Consider the following 17,346-nt stretch of genomic DNA (forward strand, 5'->3'; position numbering starts at 1 on the left):
CAGGTGTGAATACCAATATTTCAATTACTGTGTAATATTTTAGAATGCATGGGTGAGTTATTAAGTAGTTTTAAAAATTGTGCACATGTGATGTATGCATATGTATACACATTTGTGTGCAATGGGCAGAGGAGGTATCTTTTCCTGTTGCTCTCCCTTGGTCTCCTGACAGGGTCTCTCACTGAACCTGGAGTTCATCAATTTTCAGTTAGGCGGGCAGGACATCACATCCCAGAGGCTTTCCTGGTCCTCCCCAACCCAGGGTCAGGCACACATAGCTTTCTACATGGGTACTATGGATGCAAACTCAAGTCCTCACACTTGCACAGAAATCTCTGAGTGCATATTAAGTAAGGGGTTTGGTTAATGTAATTTTTACACCTAACGAACCTAAAGGGAGAGCTGGGTTCAGTGGTACACACTTGTAATCTCAACACTCGAAAAGTGGAAGCTGGAACATCAAGAGCACAGTTCAAGGTCATCAGCAGCAGCACAGTGAGTTAAGAGCCAGTATGAGCTACCAGGGGCTCTATCTCAGTGTACCCAACTGAATATAAAGATAAAACAAGGCAAAAATAAATCTAAATTTTATATGAAAATGTTATCCCATTCTGCCTGTTACTGTAACTAAAAGTTTAAGATTTATTTTTATTTATGTGCACAAGTGTCTATATGCTACATGTGCATGTGCCTGAAGAGACCAAAGGGTAAGTAGATCTCCTGTAACTGGGGTTAAATGTAGTTGTGAGTCACACAACATGAGTGCTGAGAACCAAACCTGGGTCTCCTCTAGTTGTAGCAAGCACTCTTAGCCATCTTTTCAGCACCTTTAATTATTTATTTCCTGCCTGATCAGATTTTAGGTTTCATGAGTACAAAGAACACGTCTCCTTTGTTTTAGTGTTAAATTGTTCTACAACAGTTTTTTTTTTTTTTAAATAATTTAATTTTTATTTTATGTGCATTGGTGTGAGGGTGTCATATTCCATGGAACTGGAATTACAGACAGTTGTGAGCTGCCACGTGATGCTAGGAACTGAACCCGAGTCCTCTGGAAGAGCACCCTGTGCTCTTAACCACTAAGCCATCTCTTCAGCCCCTATAGTAGTTTTTAATATACTGACAAAGTCTGGTTTTAGCAGTGTTTAATTTTCAATGTATGAATTCCTTTAGACCATTCTGGTAGTGTTGCACTATAAGAAGAGAAAATTAAAAATCTCAAGTGAGCATATAAAATTCCAAAAAATATAAACCCGAAGAAACAATTATATTGAAAAAAAAAAATAGGATAAACAGACAAAAAGAATTACATCTGTTCACCACGCTGGCAATAAACTTACTGTATTATGAATTTATATACTTGATCCCATCAGTAAGCTATGTGTTTTAATGGCAGTATCTTCAAAGTGGTAGTAACATTAATTAGAAAGATAGAAGAAAAACAAAGGAATTAGAAACATCACCTGAAACTGATAGACAAAATTTCCAAGATGGAGAAGATGAAAGACTAAAAAAGTATTTGTACCTGTGAGCCTTTGTTGTATTTTTAACATAAAAGCTTACTTACTAGTTAAAAGAAAGAAGACAATTTAGTGGTTTAAAACAGAACACTCTTTTATAGTTTTCCCAAATTTAATTAGTTATTTTTTTCAATCCCATTTCCTGAAAGTTTTAGTTCACAATATATGGTTTCTATCCCAAAATCTTTTTTTTATATAAACAAACGTGGGATAATGAATGTTATTCTACTGGTTTTAGGTTTTAAATTGTTTTAAGAATCCATCAATACTGGCTGCCTATATGAATTAAGGCTTGAGCAGAGGTGGTAAGTCTTAAGAAGGGTCCATCTAAACTGGACTCATAAACAGTAGATAATACAAATAAAAAATAATACATATTTGGCACTTAATTAACTTTCTGATTAAATCAAATATAAAATTTCCTTAGAAAAATAATAATAGTTGTCTGACCTATTTTTAAATTTAAATATTTTTAAGATGTACTTATTTTATGGTATGTATGTTTTGTCTGAATATATGTCTATACACTTACATCCATGCCTTGTGCCCACAAAGATCAGGAAACTGTCAGATCCATGTAACTAGAGTAACAGATGGTTGCTGGGAAGAGAACCCCCTGTTCTCCTCAACTAGTGTTACAGGGTTTCTCAGTGTAGCCCTGGCTGTCCTGGAACTCACTATATAGACAAGGCTGGTCTTAAACTCAGAAATCTGCCTGCCTCTGAGTGCTGAAATTAAAGATGTATACCATGATTACCAGCTTTAGTTTTTGTTTTTTTCTTTTTTCAAATATTCTTAGGGAAAAGTTTAATTACATTTGTTTGTGTATGTGTGTGCATGTGCATGTGTACACACACATATGTAGGAGCATGTGTACCGTAGCATGTGTATGGAGGTCAGAAGAAAGCTTGCAAAATTTGACTTTTCTTACTATGTATGTCCTGAGAATCAAGCTTAGGTTATGAGGCTTGGCCTCGGCTTTTACCTAATGAGCCACCTTATTGGCCTACAAAAGAGTATTCTTAAGAGTACATCGCTAGTCTATCTGAAACAAGCGTCTCTGTAGATACTTCTTAAAAATCTCATTAATCTCAAAAGACAGAACAGAAATTTAAAAGAAATCTTTATCAACCGTTAATAAAGTTAAATAGGAATTTTTATACACTTTGTCAAATCTTTACTTCCCACATCATTTTCATACACTAACTGCATTTCAATATTATTTCCTCTTTCAATCCCCATTGTTCAGAACTATCCCCATATACCACTCACCTGTCATCAGTGCTCTGCTCATCGTGTAGGAGCCGCTCTTTATTTAAACCTATCTTCTCAAGCTCATGAGTTAATTTCTCGAGATCATTGTTCATTTGTTGCGTCTTCAATTTTTCACTGACTAAATCCTTATTTTAAAAAGAATGAAAGAATGTACAACTCATTCTAGTATCAAGAAAAGAATGTCAACTCAAACAAATCAGTAGCCTTTGTCTACTCGAAGGATAAACAGGCTGAGAAAGAAATTAGGGAAATGACACCCTTCACGATAGTTACAAATAATATAAAATATCTTGTTGTGACTCTAACCAAGCAAGTGAAAGATCTGTATGACAAAAACTTCAAGTCTCTGAAGAAAGAAATCAAAGAAGATCTCAGAAGATGGAAAGATCTCCCATGCTCCTGGATTGGCAGGATTAATATAGTAAAAATGGCCATCTTGTCAAAAGCCATCTACAGATTCAATGCAATCCCCATCAAAATTCCAACTCAATTCCTTATAGAGTTAGAAGAGCAATTCTCAAATTCATTTGGAATAATAAAAAACCCAGGATAGCAAGAACTATTCTCAACAATAAAAGAACTTCTGGGGGAATCACCATCCCTGACCTCAAGCTGTATTACAAAGCAGTAGTGATAAAAACTGTGTGATATTAGTACAGAGACAGGCAGGAAGATCAATGGAATAGAATTGAAGACTCAGAAATGAACCCACACACCTATGGTCACTTGATCTTTGACAAAGGAGCTAAAACCATCCAGTGGAAAAAGGACAGCATTTTCAACAAATGGTGCTGGTTCAACTGGAGGTCAGCATGTAGAAGAATGCAAATTAGTCCATTCTTATCCCCTTGTACAAAGCTCAAGTCCAAGTGGATAAAGGACCTTCACATGACACATGACTCCAGCTGTATATGTAGGGGAGGATGGCCTTGTTGGGCATAGGTGGGAGAGGAGATCTTTGGTCCCATGAAGGCTGAACACTGAGTGGGGGGGAATCTGAGGGTGGGGAGGGGGAGTAGGTGGGTGCACACCCTCATAGAAGCAGGAGGAAGGGGGTTGGGATAAGGGGTTCCTGGGTGGTGGGGGGAATGCGGTAAGGGGATAAAATTAGAAATGTAAATATATCCAATAAAAGAGGGGAAAAAAAAAAAGAAAAGCGGTTAGAACCAACATCCTTAATGAAGTCAGCCCTCTTAAAAAAAAAAAACTATCTTGATACTAACATTTGTTTTGAGAACTGTATATTGCAGAATAATCAGCCTTGGTGTATCTACTCATCAAGCAAGCTGGGCAGACCTGCTCAAACCTCTGAGGTCCTGGAATTCCATCTGGATGCAATGAAGACACAGCATCAGAGGCTTATCAATTTTCTCTTCTCCCCACTCCTCTTCTAATATCTCAATGTCCATAATCAGCTTGAAGAGCTAATGAAGAGTCATCGCCCCTATTCCCTGGGCTTGGGGACTAAGGTGGTAAATGTTGGGCTGTCTTTCTAGGGATAAAGGACCTTCAAATAAAACCAGATACACTGAAACTAATAAAAGAGAAAGTGGGGAAGAACCTTGAATACTTGGGCACAGGGGAAAAGTTCCTGAACAGAACACCAATGTCTTATGCTCTAAGATCAAGAATTGACAAATGGGACCTCATAAAATTGCAAAGCTTCTGTAAGGCAAAGGACACTGTCAATAGGACAAAACGGCAACTGACAGATTGGGAACAGATCTTTACTAATCCCACATCTGATAGAGGGCTAATATCTGATATATACAAAGAACTCAAGAAATTAGATTCCAGACAACAAAATCACCCTATTAAAAATGGGGTACAGAGCTAAACAAAGAATTCTCAACTGAGGAAATTCAAATGGCAGAGAAACACCTAAAGAAATGTTCAGCATCCTTAGTCATCAGGGAAATGCAAATCAAAACAACCCTGAGATTCCACTTCACACCAGCCAGAATGGCTAGGATCAAAAACTCAGGTGATAGCAGATGGCGAGGATATGGAGAAAGAGGAACACTCCTCCATTGTTGGCAGGATTGCAAGATGGTACAACCACTCTGAAAATCAGTCTGATGGTTCCTCAGAAAATTGGATATAGTGTTACCTGAGGACCCAGCTATACCACTTCTGGGCATATACCCAGAAGATGCTCCAACATATAACAAGGACATATATCTATATCTATATATCTATATATATGTATGTATGTATGTATATATATATATATACACACACATATATATATGTATATATAAATATGGTATTAAATAATATTATATATATAGTTCATAGCAGTTTTATTTATAATAGCCAGAAGCAGGAAAGAACCCAGATGCCCTTCAACAGAGGAATGGATACAGAAAATGTGGTACATTTACACAATGGAGTATTACTCAGCTATTAAAAACAATGAATTTGTGAAAATCTTAGGCAAATGGATGGAACTAGAAAATATCATCCTGAGTGAGGTAACCCAATCACAAAAGAACACACATGGTATTCACTCACTGATAACTGGATATTAGCCCAGAAACTCGCAATACTCAAGATACAACTCACACACCACATGAAGCTCATGAAAAAAGATCAAAGTGTGGGTGCTTTGGTCCTTCTTAGGAGTAACAAAATACTCAAGGGAGCAAATATGGAGACAAAGTGTGGGACAGAAACCGAAGGAGTGGCCATCTGGAGACCGTTCCACCTGGGGAACCATCCCATGTGCAGTAACCAAAGGTAGATGCTGATGTGGAGGTCAGGAAGTGCATGCTGACAGGAGTCTGATATAGCTGTCTCCTTAGACGTCTGCCAGAGTCTGACATAATTCAGAGGCAGATGCTCACCGATAACCATCAAACTGATCACTGGATTCCCAATGGAGGAGTTAGAGAGAAGGAGCTGAAAGGGTTTGCAGGCCCCATGAGAAGAGCAACAATACCAACCAACCAGAGCTCGCAGGGTCTAAACCAGCAGCCTAGGAGCACATAGGGAGGGACACATGGCTCCCGCTGTATATGTAGGGGAGGAAAGCCTTGTTGGGCATAGGTGGGAGAGGAGATCCTTGGTACCATGAAGGCTGGATGCCAAGTGTGGGTCAATTCAAGGGTGGGGAGGTGGGAGTGGGGGGGCGTTGGTGGGAGCACATCCTCATAGAAGCAGGAGGAGGGGGGATGAGATAGGGGGTTCCTGGGCGGGGTGGGGGAATGAGGTAAGGGGATAACATCTGAATTGTAAATAAAATATCCAATAAAAAATAAATAAAATTAGATAAAAAACCCACTTGCTCTAATCATTAATACCTTATTACTAATGATTTTAAAAATAAACTTAAAATTTCAACTAAATAGGAAAGTTAGAAGTTGTTTCTAGTTCTAGTTCCAAAATTGTACTTAACTATAGAAAAGACATCCCGAGTTACTGATGGGTTCAATAACATGGGCTATAGATATAAAAAATGTTTAAATATATTTACCTCACGTAATGTAACCAAGGTTTTAATATCAATAGTTGCTCTTTTCACAAGCTCTTTATTTTCTTTTTCTAATTCTTTTAGACGAACACAGGACTCTTTATATATACTAATTTCTTTAAATAAAGTTTTGTTTTCTTTTTCCAAATTCCCGATTTTCACATTATTTTCTTCTAATGTAGTATCTTTTATTTCTGCTTGTTGTCGGAGTCGTTTATTTTCCTTCTCCAACTGTTTCTTGTCCTTTTCAAGTTGAGATGTCTCTTGCTCTAATGACTTGTTTTCCTTTTCTAGTTGTTCCAGTCTTTTGCTAGATATTTTCAGTTCCTCTAGATTTTTTTGTAATGTTTGATTTTCCATCTCTAAGTCTTGTAGCTCACTCTCTAACTGTTGGATTTTTTTATTGCTATTTTCTAGAGCCTTTTGCAATCTTTGATTTTCGGTGTCTAGCCCCTGGTAGCTGACTTCCAAGCGCTCCGTCTTCTTGCAGGAGGCTCTCATGAGCTCCAAGCCCCTCTGCAGCTGTTCCTTCTCACTCTCCAGCTCCTTGTTCTCCAGCTGGAGCTGGGCCATTTTCATGCTGGCACACTTCAGAGACTCCACGCTTCTTCGCAGCTCTAAGTTTTCTTCATCAAGTTGGGAATTCTCTTTTTCTAGAGATTCTAACTGAAAAGTAAGGTTTTTAAAGCTATCCAAACTTTTTTTAAATTTCCTATTTTCTCTTTCTAGCTCTGAATTTTCCTGTTCCAATGTCTCAAGTTTTTCACACGTAATCTTTAAGTTAGTTATCTTTTTCTGCAACAATTCATTCTCCTTTCCAAGACGATTCAACGCATTCTCAAGCTCCTCTGCTCGCTCTCCTTTCTCTTTATAAAGCTCTAATTCCTTTTTCATTTGTCTTTTTTCAAATTCAATCTTGCTTAGTTTTCCACTTGTTTCTTTGATAGATTCATGGAGAATTTTATTTTCTTTTTCAATGTCTTTCACTCTTGCCTCAGCACTAATCTGGGAACGCTGCCGTAAGGAAGTCACTGTTTGATTCAGAAGTTCATTTTCCTGCTCCAATATTTTAATCTAATTTGACAAAATAAAAAACATTTAAAATTACAATGAATAAAAGTAGTCTTTATACTTTCAACTTTATACTTTTATATGTACTGTTTTGTTTCCACACACACTGATGATGATAATTTAGTATTAGGCACATAAGTGTATCATAAAGCTTGGTGTATTTTTTTCTTTCCTATCTGGAAAACTTTATCAACTTTTCACTTAATAGTTTCTCTGCTCTATATGAATTACAACATAGGGCCTTTATTAAGTAAAATCAGGGTGACCTGAATGAAAACGCTATGGCACAAGGGTAATTAGCAGTTATGGACAGGCAGTGGAAACAGGAGGAACTTGTACGGCCTGGAATACACAAGATTTTATGACACTACTCAGAATGACAGACAATTTAGAATTTACATATTGCTGACTTCTGGAAACAGCTGCATACATTAAATGACTTACCATTTTTTGGACTGTGATGAATTCTAAGTAACAGTGAAGCAATCCTATACATAACGGGGGGCTACTGTAGTTAGTCTGAAATCTACAAAGTTGTAGTGGATGTCTTTATAGTGGCGTACAAACATTCACTTTAGAACAACTGCTTAAGTGAGATACACCAACCTGCCTCTCTGAATTTTCTCTGAGTGTTTCAATTGTTTTTTCAAGCTGAGCTTTTTCTTTCATTAGATCCTTGCTCAAATTTTGACAATTCTGAAGACTTTGCTTTTCTTGAATAAGTTCATTTTCAAGAATTTTAACCTAGAGAAAATTAAATCACAAAACCAACATATTAAAAACTTAACAGACAAAATATTCCAAATCAAAAGGTGACTATTTAATTAAGGATAAATCATTTTAATATCTAAATGATAGAAATTAAGAATCTTGTATAAATTTCAAGTAGCATTCTATAATGATTGTATAAAGTTTGCATACATGACTCTTCTCTATGTTAAGACAGGTTTCTATTTTGACATACAAAAGCAAACGTAGCAGAATAAGTACTTATGATATACAAATCTCATCAGAAAACTCTTGACTACAGTAGATTTGTAATATACAATTTTATTACCGTAGACAATGCTGGTAACAAAGAAGGAAGAAATTATAAACGATCAGGTAGGCAAAAGAGAGATGTGGTAATGGAAGTTTAATCAAACAGCAAATAGGGGACTTGGTGAAAATTAAGAAGGAAGAGCAATACTAAAGAAATAACCTGCAGCAAAACTTACATTCTAGGCATATGGTGACATATGCCTGCAATCCTGGTACTCAGGAGAGAAAGGCACAATTTGAGGCAGAAGATAGCACTGTCTGTCTCACCTCCTGAGGGCTTCATTTTAACTTTACATATTGCCTTATTTATGCACTAGTGAGGATTAAGCCCATGGTGTTGTGGCACTGAGCATACTAAGCGAGCTCTTCAATCACCAAGGAGCATCCTCCCAGTCTGTGGTGTTAGAACAGAGAAACTAGTGGAGGTAACAAGCTTGGGAGTGGGGGAAGCTGGGATCCCTGCTCCTTCTACTCCCTTTCTTGCCAGTAGTCATAAGGTGAACACCTTTGCTCCCCGACATGTTCCTCGATATAGTTTTTTTTTTTTTTTTACCTACTGATAACTAAATAATTTGTTTTTACCTATTACATATGGAAATATGTAATGATAGTTTAGTGCTACCTAACAATTTGATGGGCTTGAGAATCTGTTAAGAGACAGGCTTCTGAGCTTAACTGTGAGGTAATGCCTATGAGGGATTGTAGTGATATGGTTGTATACATGCACACATAAACATGTATAAACACTACACAACCACACAAAAATATCTAGCTTAAAAACGAGAGTCTATTTGGAAAATCTAAGGCACTGGTTCTCTAAGACAGAAAGATACATATTACATAGAAACATCTTAAGCATAAGAAGTAAACAAATGTATATGTATACATCTTTAAAATTTTAATTTTGTGTGTATGATGTATGTATGTATATATATAGGCATAGTTATGACATAGCATACATGTGGAGCTCAGATGATGTTTCGGAATTATTTTTTCTTCCATCTTGGGTTGTGAGGATTAAACTCAGGTTGTCAGGCTTTTATGGAATGTGGTTTTCTACACTATAAAAGTTCAAATAAAATTCATCATCTAATTCAGCTAATATCTGAGTAGCCATTAAGTGCTAAGCATTCTGTTGGTTTCTGGTTTGAAAATGCCAGTCTTGTATTTGAAAAGTATATCTCCACATTAAAGAAATTCTCATTTATATGATATTTGGAGCATCAGTATATACTAGTCACTGATTTTGAGACTTGGTTTCCTGCTCCAAACCCCAGTACTGTGACCCCCACACCGTCCGTGTTGTGCAGTGCTAGGGATCCGAGGAAGAGTCTCATGCATGGGAGACTGCTCCACCAACTGGGCTATGTCCTGAGTCCCAATGTGCCCAATTTTTCGATATACCACTTACATGGAATTATGTCATATGAACCTCAAAAATACACAAAATAAACTAATTGGTTACACAACTGAATATTTCTATTCAATGAAAGTCTAATTAAAATTCACAGGATGGAGAAAGATGGTTTAGCAGTTAAGGGAGCTCACTATTCTCCCAAAGGCTCTGAGTTCAGTTCACAACACCCATTTCAAGCAGCTCAACAACCCCTCTAGCCCCAGCTTTAGAGGATTCCTGTTGCCCTCTTCTGACATTCCCAGTCAGCAGCATACACACAGCAGACATCCACACAAACACATAAATGCAAATAAATCTTAAAAAGTCCAGTTTTTATAATGTTAATTTGTGCTCTCTATTATTTCCTACAAGTGTGATGGCAATGGCTATAAGCCAAGAGCTCAGCAGACAGGTATGAAGACCACAGTGTGGTTACGATCAACCTGGGCTGCACTGCACAGTGATTCCCAGCCAGTCTAGATGACAGTGTGAGATACTGTCTCAAAAAACTAAATGAAACAACAATAAAACCTATTTCCTACTAAAAGAAATAAAGACTTTTTGAAAAAATGGCTGTTTCCAAAATGTCTTGGAGTAAGAAATGGTTTAAAAATAAGTTTCAGTACTGGGTGTGCTGCTGTACACCTTCAATCTCAGTACTGGAGAGGCAGAGGTAGTAAATCTCTGTGAGGTTAAGATCAGCCTAGTCTACATAGTGGGTTGCAGGTCTGCCAGAGCTGCATATAAAAACCTTACTTTAAAATAAAAACACCTACCAAAAGGAGGAGGAAAGGAAGAAAATAAAGAAACCTTAGCACTAAGGCTATGATAAGGAATCTGAAAACAGTTTTTAAACAGTCTCTTACAAATCAGCATAGTCCCTAGTTACAGTCTAAATACCTATCTTTTTTTTTTTCCCCCAAGACAGGGTTTCTCTGTGTAGTCCTGGCTATCCTGGAACTCACTCCGTAGACCAGGCTGGCCTCGAACTCAGAAATCCGCCTGCCTCTGCCTCCCTTAAATACCTATCTTGATATCTATAGATAAGTATAGTCCTCAGACTTTATCATAGAAACTTTTCTTTGCAACACACAGTGACTATGATACATTTGCAACACAACTCCTGAACCTAAGACTCAAAAGGGAGCTTGCTGTAAGACTGTGTGTTCTAGAAATAAATGACAAACTACACCACTGTAGTCTCACCAAAATGGCTACCCAAACAATAGCTAAACAAGGATGATAACATGGAGGGGTAAATGTTCACAAGGCCTTAGCCCTAGACAAACAAAATCGACAAGAGTATTTACAGTGGGACAAAGAATCTTCCCTGGACAAGAGCACATAATTGGTCATCCTATACCAAATGGTCAGATCATTATACAGATTTAGGTTTTATTTGTGAATTTAGGTATACACACACAATCCTCAGTTAAAGAAAAAAGCCACGAATTTGAAAGCAAGTAAGGGGAGATTGATACATTGAAGAAAGGGAAGGGAAAAATGATATACTATAATCTCAAAAATATTTTAAAAGAATGCTCATACTTAGATAGTAAACAAAATAAATGCAGAAAGCAAAGATACCTCAAATGTTAAGATGCACAAGCTCAAAAAACAAACAAACAAACAAACAAAAACCCAAAAAACAAGCACAAAAAAACCCAACCTACTGAAACAAGTAACAGACTTGATTTATCTCAGGAGGCTATGTGAAACCCGTTCACACTCTGCCATCAGGGAGAAAAAGTAAAAGGACATCAGTGTTCTACCAGCTGTGCATTCGAGAACTTGATGCCTTAAGAAAAAACAGTAGTTCTCAAAAGCAAATTTTCTTTGTAAAAAATCCAATTAACAAACTACAAAGTAATATAATTAGAATACCAGGATTTGTTAAACCTCTAATTAGTTACAGAAACTAACTTACAAACTCTCTGTAATATTACAAAAGGCAGATGAGCAGACATGCTACCCAAACGAGATATACATACTCTACAAATATCCATGGTTAAAAAAAGTAATTTTCAGGCACAGTAAGTTTGTAGATAAAAGACTTCAGCATTATAGCAATGGATTGTGTATCTCTTAGTGAGATTTGAGACTAACTAGGGTAACACAGGAAGACTTGTTTTCAACAACAAAAAGTTAATCTGGGCAAGTGAGAGGCCTGGAGACTTGGCTAAATGATTAAGCTGCTCTTGCAGAAGGCAAGAGTTGAGGTCCTAGGAGTCACAGAGGGGCTCACAACTGTCTGTAAGTCCAGTTCCAGGGGATCTGATGCCCTCTTCTGGCCTCTGCAGATACCATATACATGGACTACATACATACACACACAGGCAAAACACCTATATACATAAAATAAAAATAATAAAAAGCTTTAAAAAGCCAATTTTTGGTATGACATAATTGTTATTGTGTTCTAAAAATTCCTTATCTTTTGGAGATTTATATTCTAATGTTTTGTTATTAAAATGAGAGACTGATCCTAAGGCCATAAGGAGGACACATGATGTAATAATGAAGTAAGATCAGTAACAAGTTTGTTTTTCTTAATTTCTTTTTTTGAGGTACTGAGGACTGACCCAAGAAACACTCCATATACCAAGCAAGTGCTCTACCATGGAGTGATATCCCTACCATTGAGTGGTATCCCTACCACGGAGTGATATCCCTAGCCTAGAATTACGTTCACTCTTACTGAACCTGAATGATGGTCAGAGGGTTTGGTTCATTTATTCCACTTAATATTTAAAAATGAGATGAAACAATATTAATACATTACAAATGAAAAATACAAGTCATTGATATACATTAACATTACAATAAAGATTAAACTTTAGTTTACCTTTTCATTCAGTCTCTGGTTCTCCTTTTCAACCTTTAGGGTTTTGGAAGTGCTGCCTTCTGCAGAGTCCATAGTACTCCGAAGCTCCTCTACGGTTTTCGTCAGACTCTGATTTTCCATTTCCAGCTTTAATAACTTACTTGATGTTAATTCATTTACCTCATGGCCCAATGATTTCTGTGGTGCTGTAATATTGAAAAATGTCACTAATAAAACTATTACAAATATCGATTTCTAAGGTACCCTGACACTTGATCTTTAACTTCATAAAATTTTAAGTTATCTAAGATAGACACAATTAAAAAAACTAATGAAACAAAGTTAAGTCTTGAGCTTCTAACATACATAACTTAAACTTAAGAGACTATAAGAGTTCTAGTTCCATGAGAAATTACTAGGTAATCGTCATGTTGATGATGTTGGGCTATTTGATAAATTACAAGGGTTGCCTTGCAGTCTTACAAGATCCCTTTAACTCAAGAAATAAAAAGCATATCTTAAAATTTTGAAGTGATTTCAAATATTAAAAGGTAGCTAGAGAAGAACCCTTATAAATTGTCTGAAGATCATATACACTGTTCATATTCTTCTGAAAAAAGAAGTCAATGCTCAACTTAGGAGCAAAGATCAGTATCTGGTCTATTTTGTCATGAGAAAGCACCTTTAACATAACACTCCTCTTCTTTCCCAGCATTTTTATTGATTCTATGGAAATTTCACATCATACACACCTATCACATTTACTTCCCAGTCCTGTTCTGTTCTGTCCTCCCTTGTCTAGGCTGTTACTATTTTGCGAGGTAGGGAATAGGGGCAGGGTTGGGGTGGAGGTAGGGTTGTCACTGAAGTTTTCCATGTCCCTATTTCTCAACTGTGCATCTGTATTCCTATCATTGCAAAAGTACATGTCCCTACCACATTTAAATATTGGTCAAAATTGGGTACAGTAAATAATCTTATTATTTAAATAAAAACTATTTGTTCTAGACATCACATTGGTACCTTCTAATCGAAAGTTTACTATATAATGACAGAATTTTAAAATCCTACTAGACTGTCACATATTTTGTTGTTGATATTTTAGGCTACAATCCTTTTACTTCCTCAAAAATATCACTTATTCTTGGTGTGGTGGCACACATTTCTAATTCCAGCCCATGAGAAGTAGAGGAAATAGGATCAAGAATCTCAAGGATAGCCTCACCTAACTTGTCGAGTCTGACTCCAGCCTGTGCTTTATGAAACCGTAACTCAAAAGAAACAAACAATATGACTTAATTTTAACTCTAAATTTACAGATGTATTATTCAGAATGGTACCTAGTGAAGGGTTAAAATATACATCTGGAAATACAACATCACCTTTTTTGCATTTTGGGTAAAAAAGTTTTTAAGTGAATAATCTGAGTATACCTAAAATATTAAAAAAAATCTATTTGTATCATCATTTTGTAAATCTAGCTTTGTCTCATAAATGAAAACATAGCATGGTAACAATGTAACATGTCATTCCTTTCCATCAGCTTACACTGTTAGATAAGCACTCTTCCAAGGGCTGCAACCTTAGTCCTACAGCACTGAATGGAGCACCTCGGCCAGTTCAACCTGGATTACATAGTTTCACAAGAACAAAACAAGCTCATTTGTTGCATTAAAAACTTTTCAATGTCATTATGTACAGTTTATTCAATTATAAAATATGATATGACCTAGGAAATAACACATATAGTTTTTCAAAATTGTCATTGAAGAATGACAAAAATTTGAGAATAAATGGAAATTATTTGTGTTAATTGTAAATGTACATTTTCATATAAGCTAATTTTGGTTTTCATGTTAGTACTGGTATATTTTTAACTGAAAAATAAAATTTATATTTAAAGCACACAGCATGATGTGCTCTGGTAGTTTTATAGTTTCAAGTCTTCCTTTTCTTTTACCTTTCATCTATTTGCACTGGTGTGAAATCTGAGTATATGTCATTCCTTTACAACCAAACAGCATTTTCCCAGCACTATTTATTGAAAGGATTATCATTTTCTAAACCACTTCTCTGTCATGTTTGTCAAGTATCAGTTGAGCATAAATGCATAGCTTTATTTCTGGGCTTGCTAGTCTGTTTCATTTCTTTATGTGCCTACTATTTTGTTTTTGTTGTTGCTAATATGCCATTTTGTTTATATAAATGTGTATTTTTAAGAGCATTTATTTTTTATTGTATGTGTATGGGCATTTTGTCTGCATCTATGTATGTGAACCACTTGCAGTGCTAGTGTCTGTGAAGGCCTGAAGAGTACATTAGATCCCTTGGAACTGGAGTTACAAGACGGTTTTGAACTGCCATGTAGTAGTGGGAATCAAACAAAGATTCTCTTACCAGCCAGTGTTTTCAACCACTGAACCTTCTCTTGAGCCCTAACTCACATTTAAAAATTTGTGTGCTGCTTTTCTTCTTTACCATGTGGATTTTGGGGACTGAACTCAGGTCATTAGGACTGATTGGTTGCAGTTACAATTACCTACTGAGCCATCCTGACAATCTGTTTATTATTTCTCCCTCTCTTCCTTTCTCCTCAGGGACTACCTTCTTCTTCCTTCCTCTTCTTCTTTTTTTTTTGGGGGGGGGGGAGTGTTTCTCTATATAGGGTTTCTCTATATAGTCCTGGCTGTCCTGGAACTCACTCTGTAGACCAGGCTGGCCCTGAACTCAGAAATCTGCTTGCCTCTGCCTCCCAAGTGCTGGGATTAAAGGCATGTGCCACCACTGCCCGGTTGGCTTCCTTCTTCTTTTTTAAGATAGGTGGTGGCGCACGCCTTTAATTCCAGCACTTGGGAGGCAGAGGCAGGTGGATTTCTGAGTTCGAGGCCAGCCTGGTCTACAGAGTGAGTTCCAGGACAGCCAGGGCTACACAGAGAAACCCTGTCTCGAAAAAACCAAAAAAAAAAAAAAAAAAAAAAAAAAAGATAGTTAATTTGTGTAGCTCTGGCTGTCCTGGAACTCACTATGTAGAGCAGGCTGGCCAGGAACTCAGAGATCCACCTCCCTCTGCTTCCTGAGGGCTATGATTAAAGGTGTGTACCACCACCAATTCTTCTTAACAGCTATTACAAGTACAATTTTTTTCTTGATGTTTTTTCAATAATTGTTAATGTATGAAAAATACTATTTTTGACTTTATATACCTCATCTTTATTGAAGTAATTTTTTTGTTATTTTTATGGTACATTTTCATTTAAACTACCATATTCTCTGTCCTCCACATATAGGTAAGCACACATATATAGACTTTATTAGTAGCAGAAAACTGAAGTCTGAGCTGCTTTCTTTGTAACTCAATTTACAGAAGTACAATTAAAAGCTACACAAATACTTTTAAGTAATAAACTTCCATGAGTTCACTACTTATAAAGTCAGCACATAGGACACTAGGATTTTATTATTAGGTTCTCAAGTATAAAACTGGAAAAACTTTAATAGATAATATACAGGATGAAACATCTATCTGTATAACTGATTATTTATAAGCACTAAACTAGAAATTCTTTCAGAGCTTATATCTATGTACTCTGTTTACCTGTTACCTGGTAACTTTGTACTCACCATCCAGTATAGTGTGTTATATTTGGCAAGTGTTTAAAAAAATATTTGCTTAAAAGCCCCAGGTAAAAAAATCTAATACTGCATCATTTAGAAATTGTAGAACTAATAGCATACCCAAGCTTATAATGCAAACAAGTGAAATGAATTTAACTTTTAAGAAAGGGTTTGGAAGAAAAATAAAGAAGCACAACACAAATTTTTTTTTTTTTTTTTTAAAGGACAGGGTCTGACTATGTAGACCATGCTGGCCTCAAACTCAGAATCTGCCTGCCTCTATCTACCTAGTGAGTCCTGGGATTTGTAACTTCTTCCACGCCCAGGAAGAAGTTACAAATTTATCTAGTAGTCTTTCATTATCCCCAGCAATTAATTAGCTGGCATGGATAATTTATTTATATTTGTTAAGAAAACAGCCATAGCCATGAAAACCCTTGACTCTTTTTACTCTGAGTACATATTCACCTTTAGGATCTTCTTACTAGGTTTCTGACATCCTAGTTTGATTTGTCTGCATTCCAAGAACATATTGACTAGATAAGACACCTGTTTTACTTAATGGAAGACTATAGTTCTCAGGAGAAACCAGGAAATTAGTATTCCATCTCCTGTGATAGTAACTTGAAATAGTGCCTAACCAACCATCCAAACCTGTTAATGAATGTGCAAAACTGAAGTTTTGCTTTAGACTAATGTATAGCTTCTAAAAAGCTATACATTGTCATATGTATAATTTATGTTACATGCTAAATGAAGCTGTAAGACAATTTTTTGATATAACTCTTAAACAGAAAGGGCTGGGACTCACGTTTTTAAAAAGCCCTTCTCCCTGAACAAGTAAAATTGAGTTTTAAGTTATAAAAAAAGTAAAAACAAGATATTACTCTGTAGGATAATAATTTTGGAGACAGCTGGGTGGTGGTGGCGCACGCCTTTAATCCCAGCACTTGGGAAGCAGAGGCAGGCGGATTTCTGAGTTCGAGGCCAGCCTGGTCTACAGAGTGAGTTCCAGGACAGCCAGGGCTACACAGAGAAACCCTGTCTCAAAAAACAAAAAAACAAACAAACAAAAATTTTGGAGACAACTGCTTGTCTTGTGGGATCTCAGCTAGGAAAAATAAAGAAACAC

At 36.5% G+C, this 17,346-nt stretch overlaps 1 protein-coding gene across 7 annotated transcripts in view; it reads right to left on the reverse strand.

Annotated features, from left to right (window-relative positions):
• The window catches only part of Ccdc88a (coiled-coil and HOOK domain protein 88A), a 124,038-nt gene that overhangs the window by 41,385 nt on the left and 65,307 nt on the right, over positions 1–17,346 (reverse strand). For all 7 annotated transcript variants that reach the window (XM_076937972.1, XM_034508554.2, XM_034508553.2 and 4 more), the window contains exons 13-16: positions 12,621–12,805; positions 7,945–8,082; positions 6,271–7,341; positions 2,793–2,920 (exon numbers count right to left, since the gene is read on the reverse strand). In XM_076937972.1, the coding sequence (XP_076794087.1) occupies positions 2,793–2,920; positions 6,271–7,341; positions 7,945–8,082; positions 12,621–12,805 (1,522 nt within the window). The remainder of the gene's footprint in view (positions 1–2,792; positions 2,921–6,270; positions 7,342–7,944; positions 8,083–12,620; positions 12,806–17,346) is intronic.

Source organism: Arvicanthis niloticus, chromosome 7 (assembly GCF_011762505.2).
Source record: "Arvicanthis niloticus isolate mArvNil1 chromosome 7, mArvNil1.pat.X, whole genome shotgun sequence".
Taxonomy (NCBI): Eukaryota; Metazoa; Chordata; class Mammalia; order Rodentia; family Muridae; genus Arvicanthis; species Arvicanthis niloticus.